General features: G+C 44.2%; 1 protein-coding gene across 1 annotated transcript; it reads left to right on the forward strand.

Annotated features, from left to right (window-relative positions):
* Window positions 1-480: 480 nt before the first annotated feature.
* LOC106746389 (metal-response element-binding transcription factor 2) lies at window positions 481-17706 on the forward strand. Its single transcript, XM_014622961.1, has 10 exons — window positions 481-1167; window positions 2469-2614; window positions 2689-2889; window positions 2999-3190; window positions 3342-3514; window positions 3620-3815; window positions 3930-4171; window positions 4462-4653; window positions 4750-4969; window positions 5126-17706. Exons 2-10 carry the CDS (start codon window positions 2483-2485, stop codon window positions 6071-6073), a joined length of 2496 nt encoding a protein of 831 aa, XP_014478447.1. The 5' UTR covers window positions 481-1167; window positions 2469-2482; the 3' UTR covers window positions 6074-17706.
* The last annotated feature ends 220 nt before the right edge of the window (window positions 17707-17926 follow it).

Consider the following 17926-nt stretch of genomic DNA (forward strand, 5'->3'; position numbering starts at 1 on the left):
GAAGGAAATTTACGCATACCGAGGCGTGAGAATCTCGTATGTACGCTTCATACACTTCACAGTGTGCACGCGTATTTCTTGAACTGGTGCAGCCGGTTCAGCTAAAAAGAACAGAACCGCCGAAGCGTGAGAATCTCGTACGTACGCTCCAATGTTTATGTAAATTTCTCGAACAGGTGCGGCGAGTCCAGTTAAAAAGAACAGACCGATTGTTTGAACAGAACGCGCGCGCGAAATTCCTTCACCGACCCCGCGTTGGAAACAGATATCCTCAGAACGTCACATCGATATTGTCGCGAAAAGGACGATCGAAATACCCAAAGAATATCAACCGACGTGAAATCGTACGGTCGTGTCGTCGAGAAGTTCGCGCGGGAGATCCTCCAGACGTTGCTCTCGAAGGAGTACTCGGGGATTAGGATCCGTTATCGCGTTTTCGCCCGAAGCTGCTCGTGCGGACGCTCCGGAAGTGGTTAATGATGTTACCGGCTCCGCGATAGGTCAGACCTTGCTTCTGACGTCACTGTCCGCTCAGCCGGTGCGAGATCTAAACCCTCCTTAACTCGGGAACGCCGTTAGTCGCTTCCAGAAAACATCCCACGGGCACGTGATAAACGCCGGTATGTGATTCCGCGTACGAAGAAAATGAAGACACTTCTCGAGCGTTCGCGGAAACCAACGAATCCCGCGGGTCCCTCGCCAGCCTCTCGCTACGGCCCTGCGCGCTCACGGTGCCGCCGTCGAGGTGGCGCGTTTGAGCCGCGTAGTAGTCCAGCAAGTGTTTCCCCGAACATGGCGGACGGTGTTAGTTCGAATTTCCACGGGACGCAATGAACGTGCGTCGAATCCGCCGCACGGTGATGCCGATCGCTGAGGGCGTGTGGTGAGAGATCGCGCGGCCGGCCTACTACGAGGGCTGCCCGGGACGGTGGTCGTGATCGGCGTGTGGCGGACGTGTCGCCGTGCCGAGCCCGCGGAGTCAGGCTTTTGCCGCCGCCACCGCCACCATCGTCGTCGCCGTCGTCGTCGTCGTCGCCGCGAGTGCGCCCAGCGGAGCGAGCTCTGGCTGCGGCGGGGCCCCCATGGTTGTGCGTAAATGGTTGACGAAGTCGGAGAATGAGGCCCGCACGTAGCAGCGCGTGATCCACCACGGCCGGAAACGCTGAGGTATGACGAGAACACGGCGGCACCGCTGTGCGTGCCGGCGGCGAGAGTTTATTTACGCACGACGCCGAGCGCGCGCGCGCCGAGCCACCGTCGCGCGCCCGGACGACGCATCGTGTCCGCGAGCACCGCCCCGGGTTACCAAGATCGACGGTCTCGAGGGGTTGCTTCCCTCTCTTTCTATCCCGTCTTTTTCTATCCTTCTCTCAGTCTCTTTCTCTGTCTCTCTTTGTGTCTCTCTCTCTCTCTCGTTCTCTCTCGCTCGCTCGCTTTTTCTTCACGCGTCCATTCCTCTTCGCCATGTCCGCGCCACATCCTCGGCGCCGATTGATCAGACGATCGTGCGACGAGGAACCGCGTTCCACAGCGGCGAATCTGTTGTGACAGTCGGCGGCACCTCGACTGGGTATCGCGCCAACGAACCGCCCGTGAGTGTTTGGCGCCGTGCGATCGGCGGTTCAGGGCGGCATCGCGCTGCGCTCTCTCTCTCTCTCTTTCTTTCTCTCTCCCCATCGACGGCGAGAGTAAGTGCGCCGGACTGTTTTTTAATGAGATGCCAATCATATGGTCGCGATCGCGTATCCCCCGAGCTAAGCCACGCGACCGCGTTCCCGTGCGTCCCGTGCGAATTGTGTAACGTCGTGGCAGGTGGCGGCGACCGTTCAGTGGACCCCGGAAGCTCGCCGACCGTCAACGGTGCGATCCGTGTTGTTTCTCTGTTCCCCCGGCTTGCTCTCCGACGTGGCCCTTCGATCCTGCTTTCGTCCGAGTGTCCGCGAGAACCTCCCTTCGCGTTCACGAGAGCATCGGATATAGGAGATTGTAGTCACGGTGGCTCAACGCAGAATAACCAATAATTCAAGAGGCGTCAGATTCGTTAACCTGCAATCTACCAAGGGGGATCGAAGAGACACGTTTTAGGAGGGGAATTGTTTGCGGGAGATGTATTTGAATTATCCTATCGATTCGTCCGATAGTCTTCTGTAGAAACTCGTAGAAAGTCTCCTTTTCAACCCGTGACTTCGTGAGGGGTCAAAACTGACCCACAAATGCATGAACAAACGAATGTTACTCTGTTTCTTTTTTCGTCCGCAACATTGGCACTTGCTTTACCAGTTACTCTTGGATTCAACGAAGTAGCTTCGCGAATACTCAGGAATTTCAGCTGTAAACAATAGTTGTTTCACTCCTCAATTTCACAGGATTAATAGAAACAGTTGCCAGAGAATTTTTGTCACGAATCCCCTCTTGTTACTACCTAAGCAGGAGAAATATTGATTGTTCTTTCTCCAAACCTGATTTAGAAACAGGGTAGAAAATGTCAGAACCCGAGGAAAGCTTGGCAGCCCCGGATAGCACCACGAGGGAACAGCGGGCCGGTTTCTCCCATGGTGATGACGTTCTTCTTCAACACAAAGATGGCAAATACTATCTTGGCACAGTTGTGGAGGTATGAATAAATCAGTCCTCACTCATAACCTTTAATTAGACTCGAATTTGTAACAATGGCTTTTCTTATCACAGGTGGACATGGCGAGGGAAAGATGTCTTATCAAGTTCATGGACAATACATCTTCCTGGTCCTCGTTTAAAGAGCTGACGAAGTTGGCTATGCCAGACTCGGATGTTATGTGTGTTCTTTGCAAAAAATCTCAGCCTAAGACTGACAATGACATTATTGTTTGCGACAAGTGTGGCCGTGGCTATCACCAAATGTGTCATCAGGTATGGTATACATCGTGTTTGCAAGATTAAACTGGATTAATCAGTAGTAACCTCCGTTGGAGAGCTACGAAATAGCAGTGTAATGAGAAAACAATGTGAACATTTGCAGCCTGAAATACCAAAACAAGACACGGGCTCAGATACCCACTGGATGTGTAAAAGATGTACAGATAGTCAGCCACGGGTGCGCGAACCTTGCGAACCAAAAACTTCTATGGTTAAAGTAAATATCAGAAAAGTTTGCAGCGGTAGGGACCAACCTGAACCACCACCGGATGACATGACAAAGTTGCCGTATGATGTAAGGAAGATTCAATTACAAAATATGTATTCATTGATCGGGCAAATAATCATAATCATGAGGTGTTTCCCTTCTACATGAATATCCTGCTGTATGTGGGATGAAATACTGTGAGAATTTTACAGGTATTTTCATTATTATTCCATTGCAGCCTAATATGTTAACTTGGGATGCACATCATAGAGTGAACGCCGAACAAATTTATTGTTATTGCGGTCTGAATGGTGAATGGTACGCACAGATGTTACAGTGTGCTCGGTGTAAACAATGGTTTCACGAAAAATGTATCAGATGCTTAACTCATCCCTTGTACAGCGGTGATAGGTAAGTGCAGTAGTGATGTAGATACATCAAATATTTGTTACGAATACATAAACTATCCTTCTCTTTATATGCCTTCACGATGAGATTACTTAATGATTCTTGCAGATTTTATGTATTTGTTTGTTCAATGTGCAATAACGGGAAAGAATTTGTTCGGCGTTTGGAAATGAAATGGGTAGATCTGGTGCACCTGATATTGTACAATCTGACTGTTTATAATGCTAAAAAGTATTACGACTTGGACACCGTAATTGTACCTTACGCAAATGACAATTGGTACACTTTACAACTTCCACAACGGGTAAGTGACTTCTGCTGGAACACGATTTCCAAACAGAGATATTTTAACGCATATATTAAAAAATTAATCGTGGCATTTGATGATTTTATACCGCAATGTTGTGCGCTCTTTTAGATTAGAGATATTACTGGTCAAATACGGAGAGAATCTATATTGGCGATATTGACAAACAACAGGAGCAGATTCAAGTGTGGTAGAGAAATAAAGAAGCGTACTACAATATGGGGCCTCCGTGTCAGACTTCCACCACCTTGTCCAATTGTCAATCTTCCAGAAACCGGCGATATAGATGATAATGTGTTACGCAGTTGTTGGGGTGCTAATAAAAGACTGCAATATCTTCCTCCACAGATAGGGTTAGTATAAAATATTAAGTTGGTATAAATAAGGATGGTGCTGGAACTTGAAATTCGAAATGTGTGTGTATGTGTGTGTACAAAAAAGACTCATAAGTCCATTATCATTTCGAATTTTCTAGGGTTCGGTAACTATTTTTTGAATATAGTATATAACATTAAATATATTAAGTTGATATAAAACATTAATTGTGTGTGTGCCACAGAGGCTTACATCGGGGCTGGACATTTGTATGAAATTTGCATGTATCTCTGTAGTTTTACGCAACGTGTGAAATTGATTGTTTCAGACCTGTGAATTTGCCAGAAAGTACAAAACAATTGATGGCATTGAAACTGAGTTCGTCTGAGGATGTAGAAATTCCTGTGAATCCTTCAGACTTAGTAATGCGGGGGACAGTTTATCAGAATTCGGAAGCGGAGCAGAGTTCGTGTCCAAGTCAAAGTCCGACCAGTCAATCGACACAATCTTTAAGGGAAAGGTACTTTTACATTTATTCGTGCGTTGCGTGAGACCAACTTTCAATGCTTATGACCGGTCTCGATTAATTTCCCCGGGGGATTAATCTCTGTCATAGGTACAGCGGCGGCGGTTTTGTAAAAAAATCATTCCCATTCCCCAAATTGAGTCTACAAAGAAGACGTCGTTTAATGGCATTAGGTAGTACAAGGGAAAGAATGTTACGTAAACATAAAAAGAGGGAGAAAGACAAAGATGCCGCCATGGGGAAATCTCAAGTAGTCCGAGAAGCGAGATACAGGAAGGCGAGGAAATTACTGAAGAACGCCATCGCCAAGGTAGAGACCGAGTTTCGATCATCATTTTACAATTAATACTTGACCGGAAGCCTATTGATGAGACTTACGTCCGACAGCACGTCTCACTGTATCTTGATCGCTCGCTACATACCGAAGCGAAACGTAGCCTTATATTGTTTTATCCTCTTAACGCAGAGCAAGTCCCGAAGTGCAGAAGCATCCGAATTACCCCCGACACCTCCGACTTCCGTTTCCGGGCCGCCGACGCCACCGGCCACAACGTCGGGTATGTCGGAGCTGTCCGTGCCGAGTTCCGTGGATCTGATGCATCCTATGCCTACACCTTCGACACCCGCCGACACGAGCGGCGACGAGACCAGTTCAAGAGGGACCCTCGACTCTTTCATCCCACCACCCAAGGATTTCGAAGGGAAGAACAATCCGTTCCGAAACCTGGGCAATCTAATGAGCACGCCGGTGGTTAGCCTTACTCAAGCGAATTCGAGTACGCCGTTACCCTTCAACCAGTGCCCCATCACCTTGCCTCTACCACTGACGCCTGTGATCCCTCAACCGCCGGTGGTGGCCAAGAGGCAGCTATCGGAGAAGGATATTATCGTCGACAGAAACGGGCAGGTGAAGCGCAGGAGGCAACATCGACGAGGACGTCCATCGCAGCAGCAGCAACAGCAACAGCAGCAGCAGCAATTCCAACAAACCGCCAGCAAGACGGCGACTATTCTGCCAGCTCGTAATAATGAAGTTAAAAGTGAATTCGTCAGGAATTTAAGAAGTTCATTTAATGGTGCCTCGAGCAGTGCGAGTAATAGTCAAATTGGAAAGTGTGTCGATTATGCCTTAAACGGTAGGAGGTTGAGACAGCGGCATAGTAACGAGAAATTACCTCCTCCCGAGCCGCAGACGCAACGGAAGGGCAGCAGCATGCCATCGTCGCCAAAGTGTTCGCCAGTGAAGCAAAGTGCGCCTGACATATCTCTGGATGAGCTGAAGTCGTCAGTGAATCTTTACTTCGGTGCGGCTAATAGAATAGCCGCTGGTGAAAAGTTCGTCATCAAAGCGAAGAGGACAAGGCCGGACGGTCAGGCACAATACCTCATCGAATGGGAGGGACTCAATACTTAACGGTAAATAAATAATAATCAAGCTTATACGATGAGATGTATTGCAATCGTATACAAAGTTTTTAAGTTGACATCAAGCTAAGTAAGGCAACGATCAGCTGCCCGAACTCTTGTAATTAATTCTCTGTGTTTAACAGCGAAAAAAAAAGAGAAAATTGTGACCTATTGTTTCGCGTCACATTATGCACTGCCACTTGTTAAGTACATTTCATAAAAGAAAAAGAATGTGACGCATTTATCGGCGTAGATTGTGTGAATGTTCTTGTAAATGTACAAATGCGCCTCGTTAAATCATCGGCACAACTCTCGTTGCGCTCTTTTTATCGCGATCGATCAGTTTCATTGCCGATTGATGAATTTCCGTTTCAGTCGGTCTCGAACGAAATTCATTTGATCGTCCATCAAGTAGGATATTCGTGATGTCGGTCCATTTGAAAAAAAAATCACGAAAGAGTATACAAGATATTATACCGTCCGTGTTGATTCTCTGACGCGTATATCTTACTCTCGTACGTTCATTCATTTGGAAAAAAAAAGACGGAAGGCATGCTTCTTGGATTAACGTTTACAAGAACAATCAGATGTATTGCTTATCGATTGTAAATAGTGTAGCATAGTAGACTTGCGAAAAGAATCGATGAATGTAAGTTGCGTGAGAAAGGAATTTCGCGAGCTTTACATCCATCGCCCCGATGGAAGTGAATTGGCCGATCTTCCCCCGATATCGGGGACAAATTATGAGTATGACGACGAGTATAAAAGAAAAAAAAAAGGTCGATGAAACAGACAGTTGTTCCTCTCACTTGAGCTAACGTACTAGCGAATGTTGACGGTTGGTAGTGAAAAAGAGTAAAAACAAAGCAGACATCCTGCAAAGATTATTTTTCAATACACTCGTAGAGGTAGTCTTCGGCTCCTGTAACTTCATTGTCTTGGACTACATTTCCACGTAAATTTTCGTCGATGACAATACGACACGAATCAAAATTTCATCTCGAGAGACGAACTCGATCTATTATATACCGCACGCGCGTGCGTAATTATTTCCCGTTTACGTTTGCTCGATAAGCAACAATAATGTCGCACGAAGTGCTACAGTTGTGTCGTTACAACTGTATAAATTAATATTATATTAATATTTCTCACTCTCACAGATATATCACAGACTTAAAGCGGTGTATTTGAGACGATGAAGATGCAGACCTAGCATTGCTCATTATTATACAAGATTAAGAGAAAAAAAAAAAACACGACATACCTGTTTCGTACCGTGTGAAATTGAAAAATCGTGCATTCGATGTGTAAGTGATTGGCCAAGTTATCTGTGCAAAAGTGTGCATCATAAGTCGCAACTAAAAAAAAATATCCAAGACAGTTTTATCATCATCGGGTGTACAATACGTGAGCTCATTTTCGTGTTGTAGTAGCGCATTGTAAAGAGAACGAGCGATTCTGTCCTGCATTGAATGAGCTAGAACAGCTAGTAAAAGGGAGTGGGGAGGGAAAAAGGTGAACAATCGCAATTGTACATAAATAGAATTTGTATCGGGAAGCAGTCACGTAGCACACAAGATCTAGACACGGTAGTAGTCGATAAATGTAACAGTGTCACAAATTCTCTTACGATAATTTTTGATACAGATTATTTTATACAACTCTGGATCCTGCTGGGATTATTGTGTATAAGACGCATTTTTGTACCTCAGACTGCACAGAATCTATGGTCATAACTTACTAATCAGAAACTATCTGAAGCAACTATGTAAGCGATACGACGTGTAGGCATTTGCAGTAGCCGTTGTTAGAGTGTCAAATCAAAAGGAGCTTATTAGAAGGAATTCACTGACCGTTCTCGATTTCCGTCTGCGACAGATTTGCCGACATTCACCATTGCGCTTACTGAGATTCCCTTTGTATTTTGCGAGCGCACAAGCTCATTCATCACAACGCATTGTTAAACGGGAAACTAGCATGATATACGGATTCATCTTTCTTACTTGTTTGTTACGCGAAATTCGCAAGAGAAACACGAAGTCTTCGCCTATGATCGAACTCATGTGACTCTAATGTAACGATATTTTGAGAGTGTTTTTAACATACCTCGATCTTCGTCAAGTCTGAGTTTCACTAGAATAAAAACGAATTGCTGGATAAAAGTTGCGTTATCTCAGGACGACGTTCGTAGTCATCTTAAGTACAAGATCCGACTGTGAATGCCGTCCTCAGGTAGAGTCTCGTGCGAGTTTCCCAGTCTCTTGAAATGATGACGAATCTAATCGACGATAAGTGATCTATCGCGTTTAAATGGATTTACTTAAAATAAGTAACTCATTGCCGCTATATTTATTGAAACTTCTCAATGCAATAGCATGTTTGCATTTTGATTTCGCGGAAGAGGCTCAAGGCAACAATCTGAGGCCACTGTGGTATGAGACGTTAAGTTCTTTCAAAAGAGAAGACGAGTTAAGTCTTTTTTTTCTCGTTATACTTTTAGCAAGACTTCAAACGAGACGTGTCAACAAGAAAATTTCGCGAATCTTCCTCTTTCGTCGTATATATATATATATAGTAAAAGGTTTTCTTTTTAGTGAATAGTTTTGATAAAATTTGTACAATAGCAAGTTTTGTAATTCTTTCTTTCGGCTATGAGAAGGATTTACGTTTTGTATGAATATCTCTTGTATCATTTGTGATGTATTCGTTATCGATATTGTTTAACACTTTGAGTGCCACGCTGCATCCCCAAAGTTCCCCGGTCGCACTGGGTACAACCATACCGTAGTGTGTAGAGTCAGATTACTCAAAATAAACCATACCGATTGGAAGACGATTGCATGCAAATTTTTATTATCCGATGCGCATTCAATACGCTTAATACGTCAACGCTAACGATATTACAGTGATTTCCAGCCAAGTAATCTCTTGGAGCAAAACACCACTGTAGTGAGATTCGATTCGTATCGAAAGCCATAACTTGCCGTTACTGAACAGTAATGGTCTGTAAATTGTAAATTTGATATTGTTAAAGTACAAGTTCCGTTAATTTGTTATTTATTATTCGATTCTAACAAATTTTACAATGTGAAGCAACAGTATCATTTATTAACCAGTTGTTGTTCAATGATGTTTTTGTTGTTAATTGATCAATGGGTCGCGCTGTTGTTGTCCGTTACCGCGTGGTAGTGCATTCAGTTCAACTGTAGCGAAAAGTTAATACTCGTATCCGATGTAAAAGATGATACCGACGTCGCTTCAAAAGTATCTACGACGAAAATAAATTTAACGCATGACGATCATATGTATACATATATAAGTAATGATTTTACTGTGGTACGTTTTGGATTTCTCTCAAGTAGTGTAATTATTGTCGAAAATTATGTGAATATTTCTGAGTATAGGTAAAACCGTCGTACTTAGACAGATGAAGGGAAACTCTCGTGTCACACAAGTGCGAGTAACGTGGCAGTCAAGGTGTTAAAGAATGTTTTGCGTAAGAATTATACGCGTTTTTTCATACGTAGTTCTAGCAAACCTTAGGAAGATCTTCTTTGAGATCCATACCACAGCACATTTTATAGATATCTCTTTTTCTCCGACGTAGATGATATTTGACGAAAACAAGAAATGGACACTGCCAAATTTCTAAGTTATATTTAATAAAAGAAGAAAAAAGAATGAAAAGAAACACGTTAGGTAATGCTGCGTTATATGATATAGTAATACGTTTAATTAATTAATTAAACGTATAATTAATTAAACGTTTAATTAATTATTTAATTCGTTTAATTAATTAAACGAAATTTCTCAACTCGCGCTTATCGTTGCTCGTCATATTCCACAACTTCCATGCATGGCAGACCAAGCCAAGTGGAAGACTCGGGTACAAGATTTCGCGGAGACACGTTGCTGATTTGCGACGAAACTTCGCAACGAACCGTTTCATACACGCACCCGGCAAGTTTTCTCATGAATTATAGCGTAGACTCTCGAGCGATATTCCGAATTTCTTGGAGCGACACATTATTTCCGAAAGTAGAGTGACAAGCCGAGTCACTCGAATTCAAGTGATTTTTACCACTCTCACGCGGAATGAGTGGTTGAGCGAATATTTTCATTATTCCACAGAAGTATCTCCAGTATCGAGTTCGCTCTGATCAATCCAAATATTCACTCGCGTGGATTTGGAACCCACCCCGAAATTGAGTAAAACATTCGCGCTTATTCTATTCGACATGACAGTATTTTCATTATCACTTCGAGTGAGATTTCACTCCGAGAAATTCGAGAGCGTAGGCAGAATTCCCCGCGATCGGTGTAAGAGGTGGCGTAGGGGAGAAGTGTAAAACCTCGATGTAATCGGGATTTATATTCAGCTTCAAATGAAAAATCAAATCCGGATTTGCAATTTTACACGAGATGCTCTTTAATTGTGCGGCGATATACTTTGTGTGGGATCGATCTCGAGTATAAAGCGAGTCAAGACGTTGGACGATCACGGATTATCCGAGTTTTACCTTCTGGGTGAAAACTGGGTTAAAAAAAAGACGCTCGAAGTGCACACTTTTCCACAATACTCATTCTTGCCGTCAGTCCGTACTTTTTATCTGCGATAAAACGACGGAGTGTCCAAGTACAATGACAGAGTGATAACGGGGTATTTTACTGATAGTATGAAATATATTAAACGTGTGACACTTTAACGACACAGAGCGTGCACTTTGCAGCGCACTCTTGAAATCGTTGCAATTCAGGGACTAAGATCGGACATATACATTGAATTTCCAAACGGTTTGAACATTTTCTTTCGATGTAGTTCGGAACATAGTTGATGGTCCAATGAGAAAACTCGATTGATTCCCAGAAACGAAGTTCCCTCATTCTGGGTTGGCAAGATTCAAGATTTTTTTTAGTAAATATTGCCCGTATATGCTACACACGTTCTTTTCTCGATGTCGCAATCTCGACGAAATCTATACTCGCGCGTTATTTTCGACAGCAGCGCGATTATTTCAAAAGTACGCGAGTTTCAGCTTCACCCCCTGCCACTTCCCCTCGAGCGAACGGTATTAAAAACAGAATGCGAGAGGAGTCCCGTCGACGTTCCGCTATCGCTTATTTCCTTCTGTCGCGAATATTTAAATAGGACAAAAAGAAACAAACGAACGAACGCCTATTGGCGAACACGCATGCGGAAGTCGACGATGCATCATTCAACGACGCGGCCCGAGGCGACCAGCGTGACTTTTTATACAATTACACAATATTTCGTACGCGAATTTTCCGTATGACCTTTGCACAGTTAAGTAGTGTTTTGTACGCTAATTTCCCGTATGATTTTTCCCGTGCGTGCGGCAAAGCGATCTTCGTAGTAGTCGTCGAGAAAGAAAAGTCGGCTCTTCCGGTCCGGATCTACAATGTGTGATAAACCTTCTTCAACCTTTTGCTCTAAGCGCTAAATTTTAGCGTAATTTCTAACAAAAACGCCCCCCAACGCTATCAGGTGCCGCGATTTCCTAGGTTCGAGCGTTATTACGACTTTTTAGCGATGCGGGAATCGCCTTTTGTCAGAAATTACGTTACATTTCATTGCCTGGAGCAAAAAACTAAAAGTAAAGTTTGAACAGCTCGGTGCAGAAATCGGTTGGCTCAGTTTTTTTCTAATTGTATACTTTAGTAAAAACTGTTTCGTGCAAGGTAAGTTATGCAAATTTTTTGACGAGAATCGTTAAAATATTTAAAGATCGTTCTGTTAATATATATTTTTAGATAAAGATGGTTTTATATAGTAATGATAGTTTTAATAAAAGATATTTCTTCTCAAATGGAGCTGTCCATCTCTCATACGAAACGACATGGAAAGTCGATTAAATCCGCTTGAAAAGTCAGTTTCGTTTTCGTCAAGTTCGTTTTCATCGAACCGCAGAATCGACCGGTTTTTGCACCGAACTCTTTAATTAATACAGGCCAATAAGAGCCTAATGCTAGTAATTAGTTGCGAAATTAATTAATTACTCGACCTACCAAGTCGGCGAACCTAACGTTCAAACGTTTCCATTATTACTGAAGAGGGTCGGAACCTACGACCGAAATATTTAGACATTAAATTCGTTGATTTAGTAGGTCAAATAATTCTTTCACTTCCCAACCGATCACTAGCGCCGGTTGTTATTGACCTTTTCCAGTTACTCAAGGATTGAACATCCCGAAAGCCTTACTCGTGCATTATTCTTTTTTGTTAAAAAGCTATGGGCTTATTATTATTTATTGTAAATCCGGTCTCGAGAAGCATCGAGCAAGGACGATCTAGTTAATTCTGAAAACCGGGTGAGAACACGTGCGTGGCGGCGGGACCTATTCTGTAACTTTTCAACAACGCGTGCGTTATCAAGCTTGTAACCAAACTTCTTATCTCTTTCCAAATTATGTGTTCCGTCGATACGTTTTTACGTTTTAATTCCCTCGAACGACAAGAGCGCTGCGAGACCACTTGATCATCGACATAACCGAAAGTATTGTATACGTGAGGTATCTCGTCTCACTGATGTATATTGTGTTCGATTACACGACGATACGGCGAAAAGAGAATGTCGCGCAATCGTTTCTAAAAAAAAAGAAAATCTAGTAGCGTAAAAAGTACGTCATAAGTTTTTCGTATACCAGCAACGTGTTCGTCGAGCGATTCTTATTCGTGTAAAGCGTATATATATATACATATATATATACTTTCGACAATATTCTAACAAGAAGTGAGAATCATTTTGTGCATGAGGTGTTCATTATTTCGCGCGACTCTCATCAACGAATGATCGATCGATCGATCGAGCGTCTTCGTGCCAACAACAAGAACAAGAACAACAACAGCAACAATCACTGTCGGGACTGACCTTCTTTTATTATTTGCGAAAGGAGAATGCACCACCAAGTCACACCGCCACTGTTCGTCGCACATTCAAATTTCGTAGCGGCGTTACTCCAGTAATGATAAGCGAGACTCGACGCGATCGCAGCTAGCCGGCATCAAGAGAGAGAGGGAGAGAGAGAGAACAGCCCACGTGGGTGACCGAAATCGATTCTGTAATTTTCGCGCGGAAGAGAGGAATGACTGTAACGCGTGGAACATAGGCAAGGTAGTGAAAGAGCGTGTACTTCCTGCGAATCCATTTCGTTTGACTGTGTGTGCGTGTGTACATGTGTGTGCGTGTGTATGTGTGTGTTCTGTGCGCGCAAGCCTGTGTGCGTACATGCGTGTAGACTCGTGCGATAGACTCTAAAAGAGAGACGAGGCGAACGATGCTTCGAAATCGCGACCGTTCACGGCCTCGTTCACACCGATCGCTTAATACGCAGGTGCCGACGAACAATTTTATAAGAAATTATCATTTCTCGCGGCGAGGTGCGAGTAAACGACGGTGCATCCGCATACGTTCGCCACCACCTGTTCGTTCGAAGACGTTCCTCGGAAACCGACCCTCACAGATCACCCTGTATTTCTTTCTCTCTGTATTTCTCATGTAAAGCAGACGATGCGTTTCTGTCTGTTAGATTGTTTGCTGGATGAAAGTCGGCGCCAATCGGAAACACAGGTTTGCCACAGACGCCGAAATTGGGAGGAGTTATTGCGAAACTTTAAATGACAGAGAAAACCTGGAAAAGGGAGATATAAAAGAACCTGGAATTTTGAACTTTGCTCACAATTCCCTTATGTGTTCTTAAATTTATTCTTTCTCCCAATGCTCGTTAATTTTTTGTTAGCCTGAATTTGCGCTCAGGGTTATATTATGTTGCTAAACTTTTGAGTTTGTGTTGCTTCTAATAATATAAGCCTACTTTTTTTTTTTTAACATAAACTTACCACCTTTCCTGCAATGCCTGCTTCTAAACGTTAGACTTTAAGATCACATATTGTTTGTGGGAAAATCGTGGGAATTTCAAAATTCATTTTCTGTGGCAACCCTGCAGCATTTTTAGTACGTCACTGGGTCTCATCATATCCAGCGCGAAAACAAGCACTTTAGCTCGCGTTCGAACATCCTACTCGACTCGGGTTAGAGCAGCGAGTTTGCTTGACCAATCAGGACAAAAAGAGTCAAGATTACTTTATCATGATTGTGATTGATTAAATGCTACTCTACGTCGAGCAGGATCTCCGAGCGCAGCATAGAAGATGAGTAACCGGTATGTGAAACAGACTTGGTTCCGTTGATGTAGAGCACATAAGGAAGAACGTATGTGCTGTCAACTTCTGCTGTGACACTCTGGTTTCTCTCTCTCTCTCTCTCGTGGGAGATCACTGTGTTACGCCGCGAACGTGTTAACATATTGACTGGCGAGAACGAGTTATCTCGTAGCTGACGCGCGAGAGGAGAATTTCTCGGCTACGTCAGCTACCAGTTAGCTCGCGCGGGTCTCCCTGCGCGGAGACACGTATTTATATCGAATCGTGCTGAAAAATAAGTGTAATAATCAATCGACGTATCGGAATAACACGCTGGTTCTCCGATGACGTTCGAGAAGCAAGTTCCTTGTTGTCGTCAATGCGACAGTCAATGTGTTCAATCGGTGAGAATCGTTTTTCCGGCACGTGTCGCGCGATTAGGTGCGCCGTCGATCACGCCCGAGCTGAGATCGTCTGAGAGAAAGCTACTCAGTTTCACTCTAAGCGTATCAAACGATCGGGGTAAACACGCAGGCATTGTTTCGTTCTACAGACGAGGCGCGTAGGTGCGAAAACCGTGATAAGGAGGAGGAGGAGGAGGAAGAAAAATGGAGGAAGAAGACGGAAAAAAGAGTGTCGTCCGTCTTTCGGAAGTTCGAAATTCGATTAGAGCAATTGTCGCGATTAGGGAAGCTTTGCGAGAAGGAAGCATCGCGGTTCGCAATCTGTCCTTCACGCTACGCGTTTGCGCGGACAAGCTCGTTTTCTCGGCGAGATCGCGCGAGAAAGAGAAGGAGGACGACGAGGAGGATGATGATGATGATGATGATGATGAGGAGGAGGAGGAGGAGGAGGAGACGTTAAACCGTTTCGCCAAAATTGATGTGTGATAGAACCACTTATCTCCCGCGGATCTCTCTCTGAATTTACGTTTCTGCGTACATTTCCACTTTTTACGACGTTAATTCAGTAGTGGACTCTGTATATACACCGCGCCTGCGCTTGTACGAATACTGCGAATATCGTCGTTCTTCGCCGGTTCCCTTCGGGTTCCCTTCCTCGCGCGTGTTCCGTCTCGCCGAGCGGAGAACGGAAGGAGCCGCGAATCCTTCGCTAATTGGTTGGTGAATCATCATATCATGACGAAGCTCGAGAAAGACCGCTCTCTCGAGACAGCCGCTCTTCGCATTGTACATACACGAGACCGAGCCGGTCTCTCGTCTCTCGCTGCTCATTCCGAAAAATCGCTTTTTAACCCCGAGAGCAAACTGCCAGCGCTCGACAGTTCCCGGAGCGTAAGAGCCGCCGCCGGTGTGTTACACAATTGGCCGCGAAGCGTGTCCGATTGCATTTTCCATTTCACTGTCGAAGATATACTCTCTCCCATCCTCTCTCTCTCTCTCTCTCTCTCTCTGTGACTCTAAAGCCCCGAAACGACAATTTCGTTCTCTCTGTGATAAGTACACAAGTTGTACGTCGCGCGCACGTCGTTGCGTAACACACGCTGCGGCTCTGTAATTAGCCGGGTAAGCCCGTACTAGCCGCGCGTTAACGATCAAGGGGACTCCGGAGATTGAAGGGAACGAGAAGGGAATCGCTCCTGAGCGGTTTTATGTTTATAATATACATATACATAGATATATATTATATATAGATATATACATATATACAGAATGTCTCATAACTACCGCCACTCGTGTAATCCACGGATTTCTTCAACGATTTAGAATCCAGCGTTTCCTCAATATTAAAGATTTTTAGTCTCCATATAGTCTCTCTCTCTCTCTCTCTCTCTCTTTTTCTCTCGTAATCGTTCAATTCTAAACTCTCCGTGAAGTTCGATATTTACAAGTCCGATTAGTTCTTGCATCTCGTCGAGATATTAGCGGTAAATTAATAAATTAGCAGTCAACGATCGTTGTCTCCATCTTCTCTCTTTCTTTCTTCTCTCACGACTTTTCCGCCTGGAAGAAATCGAGACTCTAAATAGGTGGGAAAAATCCGTCGATGCAGGCAGCGATGGTCTTGGGACGCACCGTATATGCACGTATAAATAGTTTTTACTTAGGATTATCTCAACAAAGTACGATCCTATGTTCTCTGTTGTTTTTTTTTTTCATTTTTTTTTGTCATCGAGAGCTATCGCCGCGCCGAGCGACACGGGGATTCCACGTGTGTCGTCTTGATCGTTGGCGCACGTGGTCCACCGACGGCGCCCCGGAGAACGCCGCGTCTCTCCTCCGTGTTCATTGTTGTTTTACTCGGCTTGTTTTAAAGAGACTGATATATCCATGAATTAACTTCGCTCTCATTTTTCATCACTTCATCTCGTTTTTCATCGTACCCGTGAGTGACATGCGGAGATCCACGTACAAAAGTAATAAGCGAGAAGAACGAACGCGGCCGGTCGCGAAGATCGCGACATGGCCGATGATCACGGAATAGCTGCTGTAAAGAGAGAATAATAAATGACACGTGTAGATCTAACGACGACGACAGACTTGGTCTGGTTTCTTCCCCAACTTCGCCTTGTAAATATACGGAGATACCGAGTCTCTCTTCGCGCGAGAGACGCGGAGGGGGAATAAAAATCGCGAGAACGGAGAGTGCAGTCGTGCATGGGAAGTTTCCGTTGGTGGAGCTGAACTTTTCCCGTTATCTGCTCTGTAACTTGCAATGACAGTGTCGCCTCTATCATAACGTTATCGACGAGCAACTTTTCTACCATATGTTATACCTGTGCAGCGAAACAGTGACACTGCCGTTAAAAGTTGCAGAATAGACGTACTACGGGCAACGGAGGGACGGAACGAAAACTCTATTGTAGGAACGAATTCCTGCGGAAGGTTCCTGCTCTCGGTCGATTGTTTTTAATCGAGTTGTAATACAGCCGAATGTTCACACGAATTATAATTTCAAAATTTCCCCCAAAAACCCCTTTTTCCCCCATTTTTCCGCGGATTTCTGTCGCGAAAGATACAAAAATTCATTCGGAGAAATTCGCGTGTGTCGAATAAAATCTGCCGCATTTACTTTCTTTCCGTAAAGAAAGTATAAGAGAGGCGAAAAAAATCCGCGGAAAAAATTGGGAAAAAGCAGTGTTTCTCCGTGTTTTTAAAACTATAACACGAATCTGTCAGTTGCGTTGACAGAGATGTTTTATTTCTCGTCAACGAGTTTTCATCTGGTCCCCACGCAGTTGCAGGAACCGAGTCTCGTTTCCTGTGTGAGAGTCGCGTGCAGTGATGATCGGAAAAGTCCGAAAAGAGTACGAATTTTTAACACGTTTCCGTCGCTCCGATTGGGGTCCGACGTTCATCTGATCGTTTATTTCGCGTATTGAAAATGACTCGTGAATGACGTTCGAAAGTCGACGTCAATGTAGCACCACTGCCGCCCGGATAGGCGACAGTTCTCCGCCCGTTGTCATTGATAATGCAGCGAAGCGGTTCTCAAGCTCGCTCTTGGCCCTGTCCATTATTTTCCACCCGCGGGAAATCCTGACGACGACGACGCTAATCGCTTAATTTGATCGCGGCTAATACAACGCTCCACTTTCGGCTAATTGACGCTAATTTTTATCGTACGGGGAAGATACGGGGAGTGAAAGAGGCTTTGTTCGGTAAAAGAGAAATTCCTTTTTTAATCTGAACTGCGCATATCTCTCAAATATGTACAATACTTGTACAGGAAACAACG

The sequence above is a fragment of the Dinoponera quadriceps genome, unplaced genomic scaffold (assembly GCF_001313825.1).
Source record: "Dinoponera quadriceps isolate SergipeBrazil2010 unplaced genomic scaffold, ASM131382v1 scaffold566, whole genome shotgun sequence".
Taxonomy (NCBI): Eukaryota; Metazoa; Arthropoda; class Insecta; order Hymenoptera; family Formicidae; genus Dinoponera; species Dinoponera quadriceps.

Coding starts and splice junctions, on each gene's coding strand:
- LOC106746389 (XM_014622961.1), top strand. CDS start 2,483: ATGTCAGAACCCGAGGAAAGCTTGGCAGCCCCGGATAGCACCACGAGG. Junction 2,890..2,998: donor ATCACCAAATGTGTCATCAG/GTATGGTATACA, acceptor GAACATTTGCAG/CCTGAAATACCAAAACAAGA. Junction 4,654..4,749: donor ACACAATCTTTAAGGGAAAG/GTACTTTTACAT, acceptor TCTCTGTCATAG/GTACAGCGGCGGCGGTTTTG.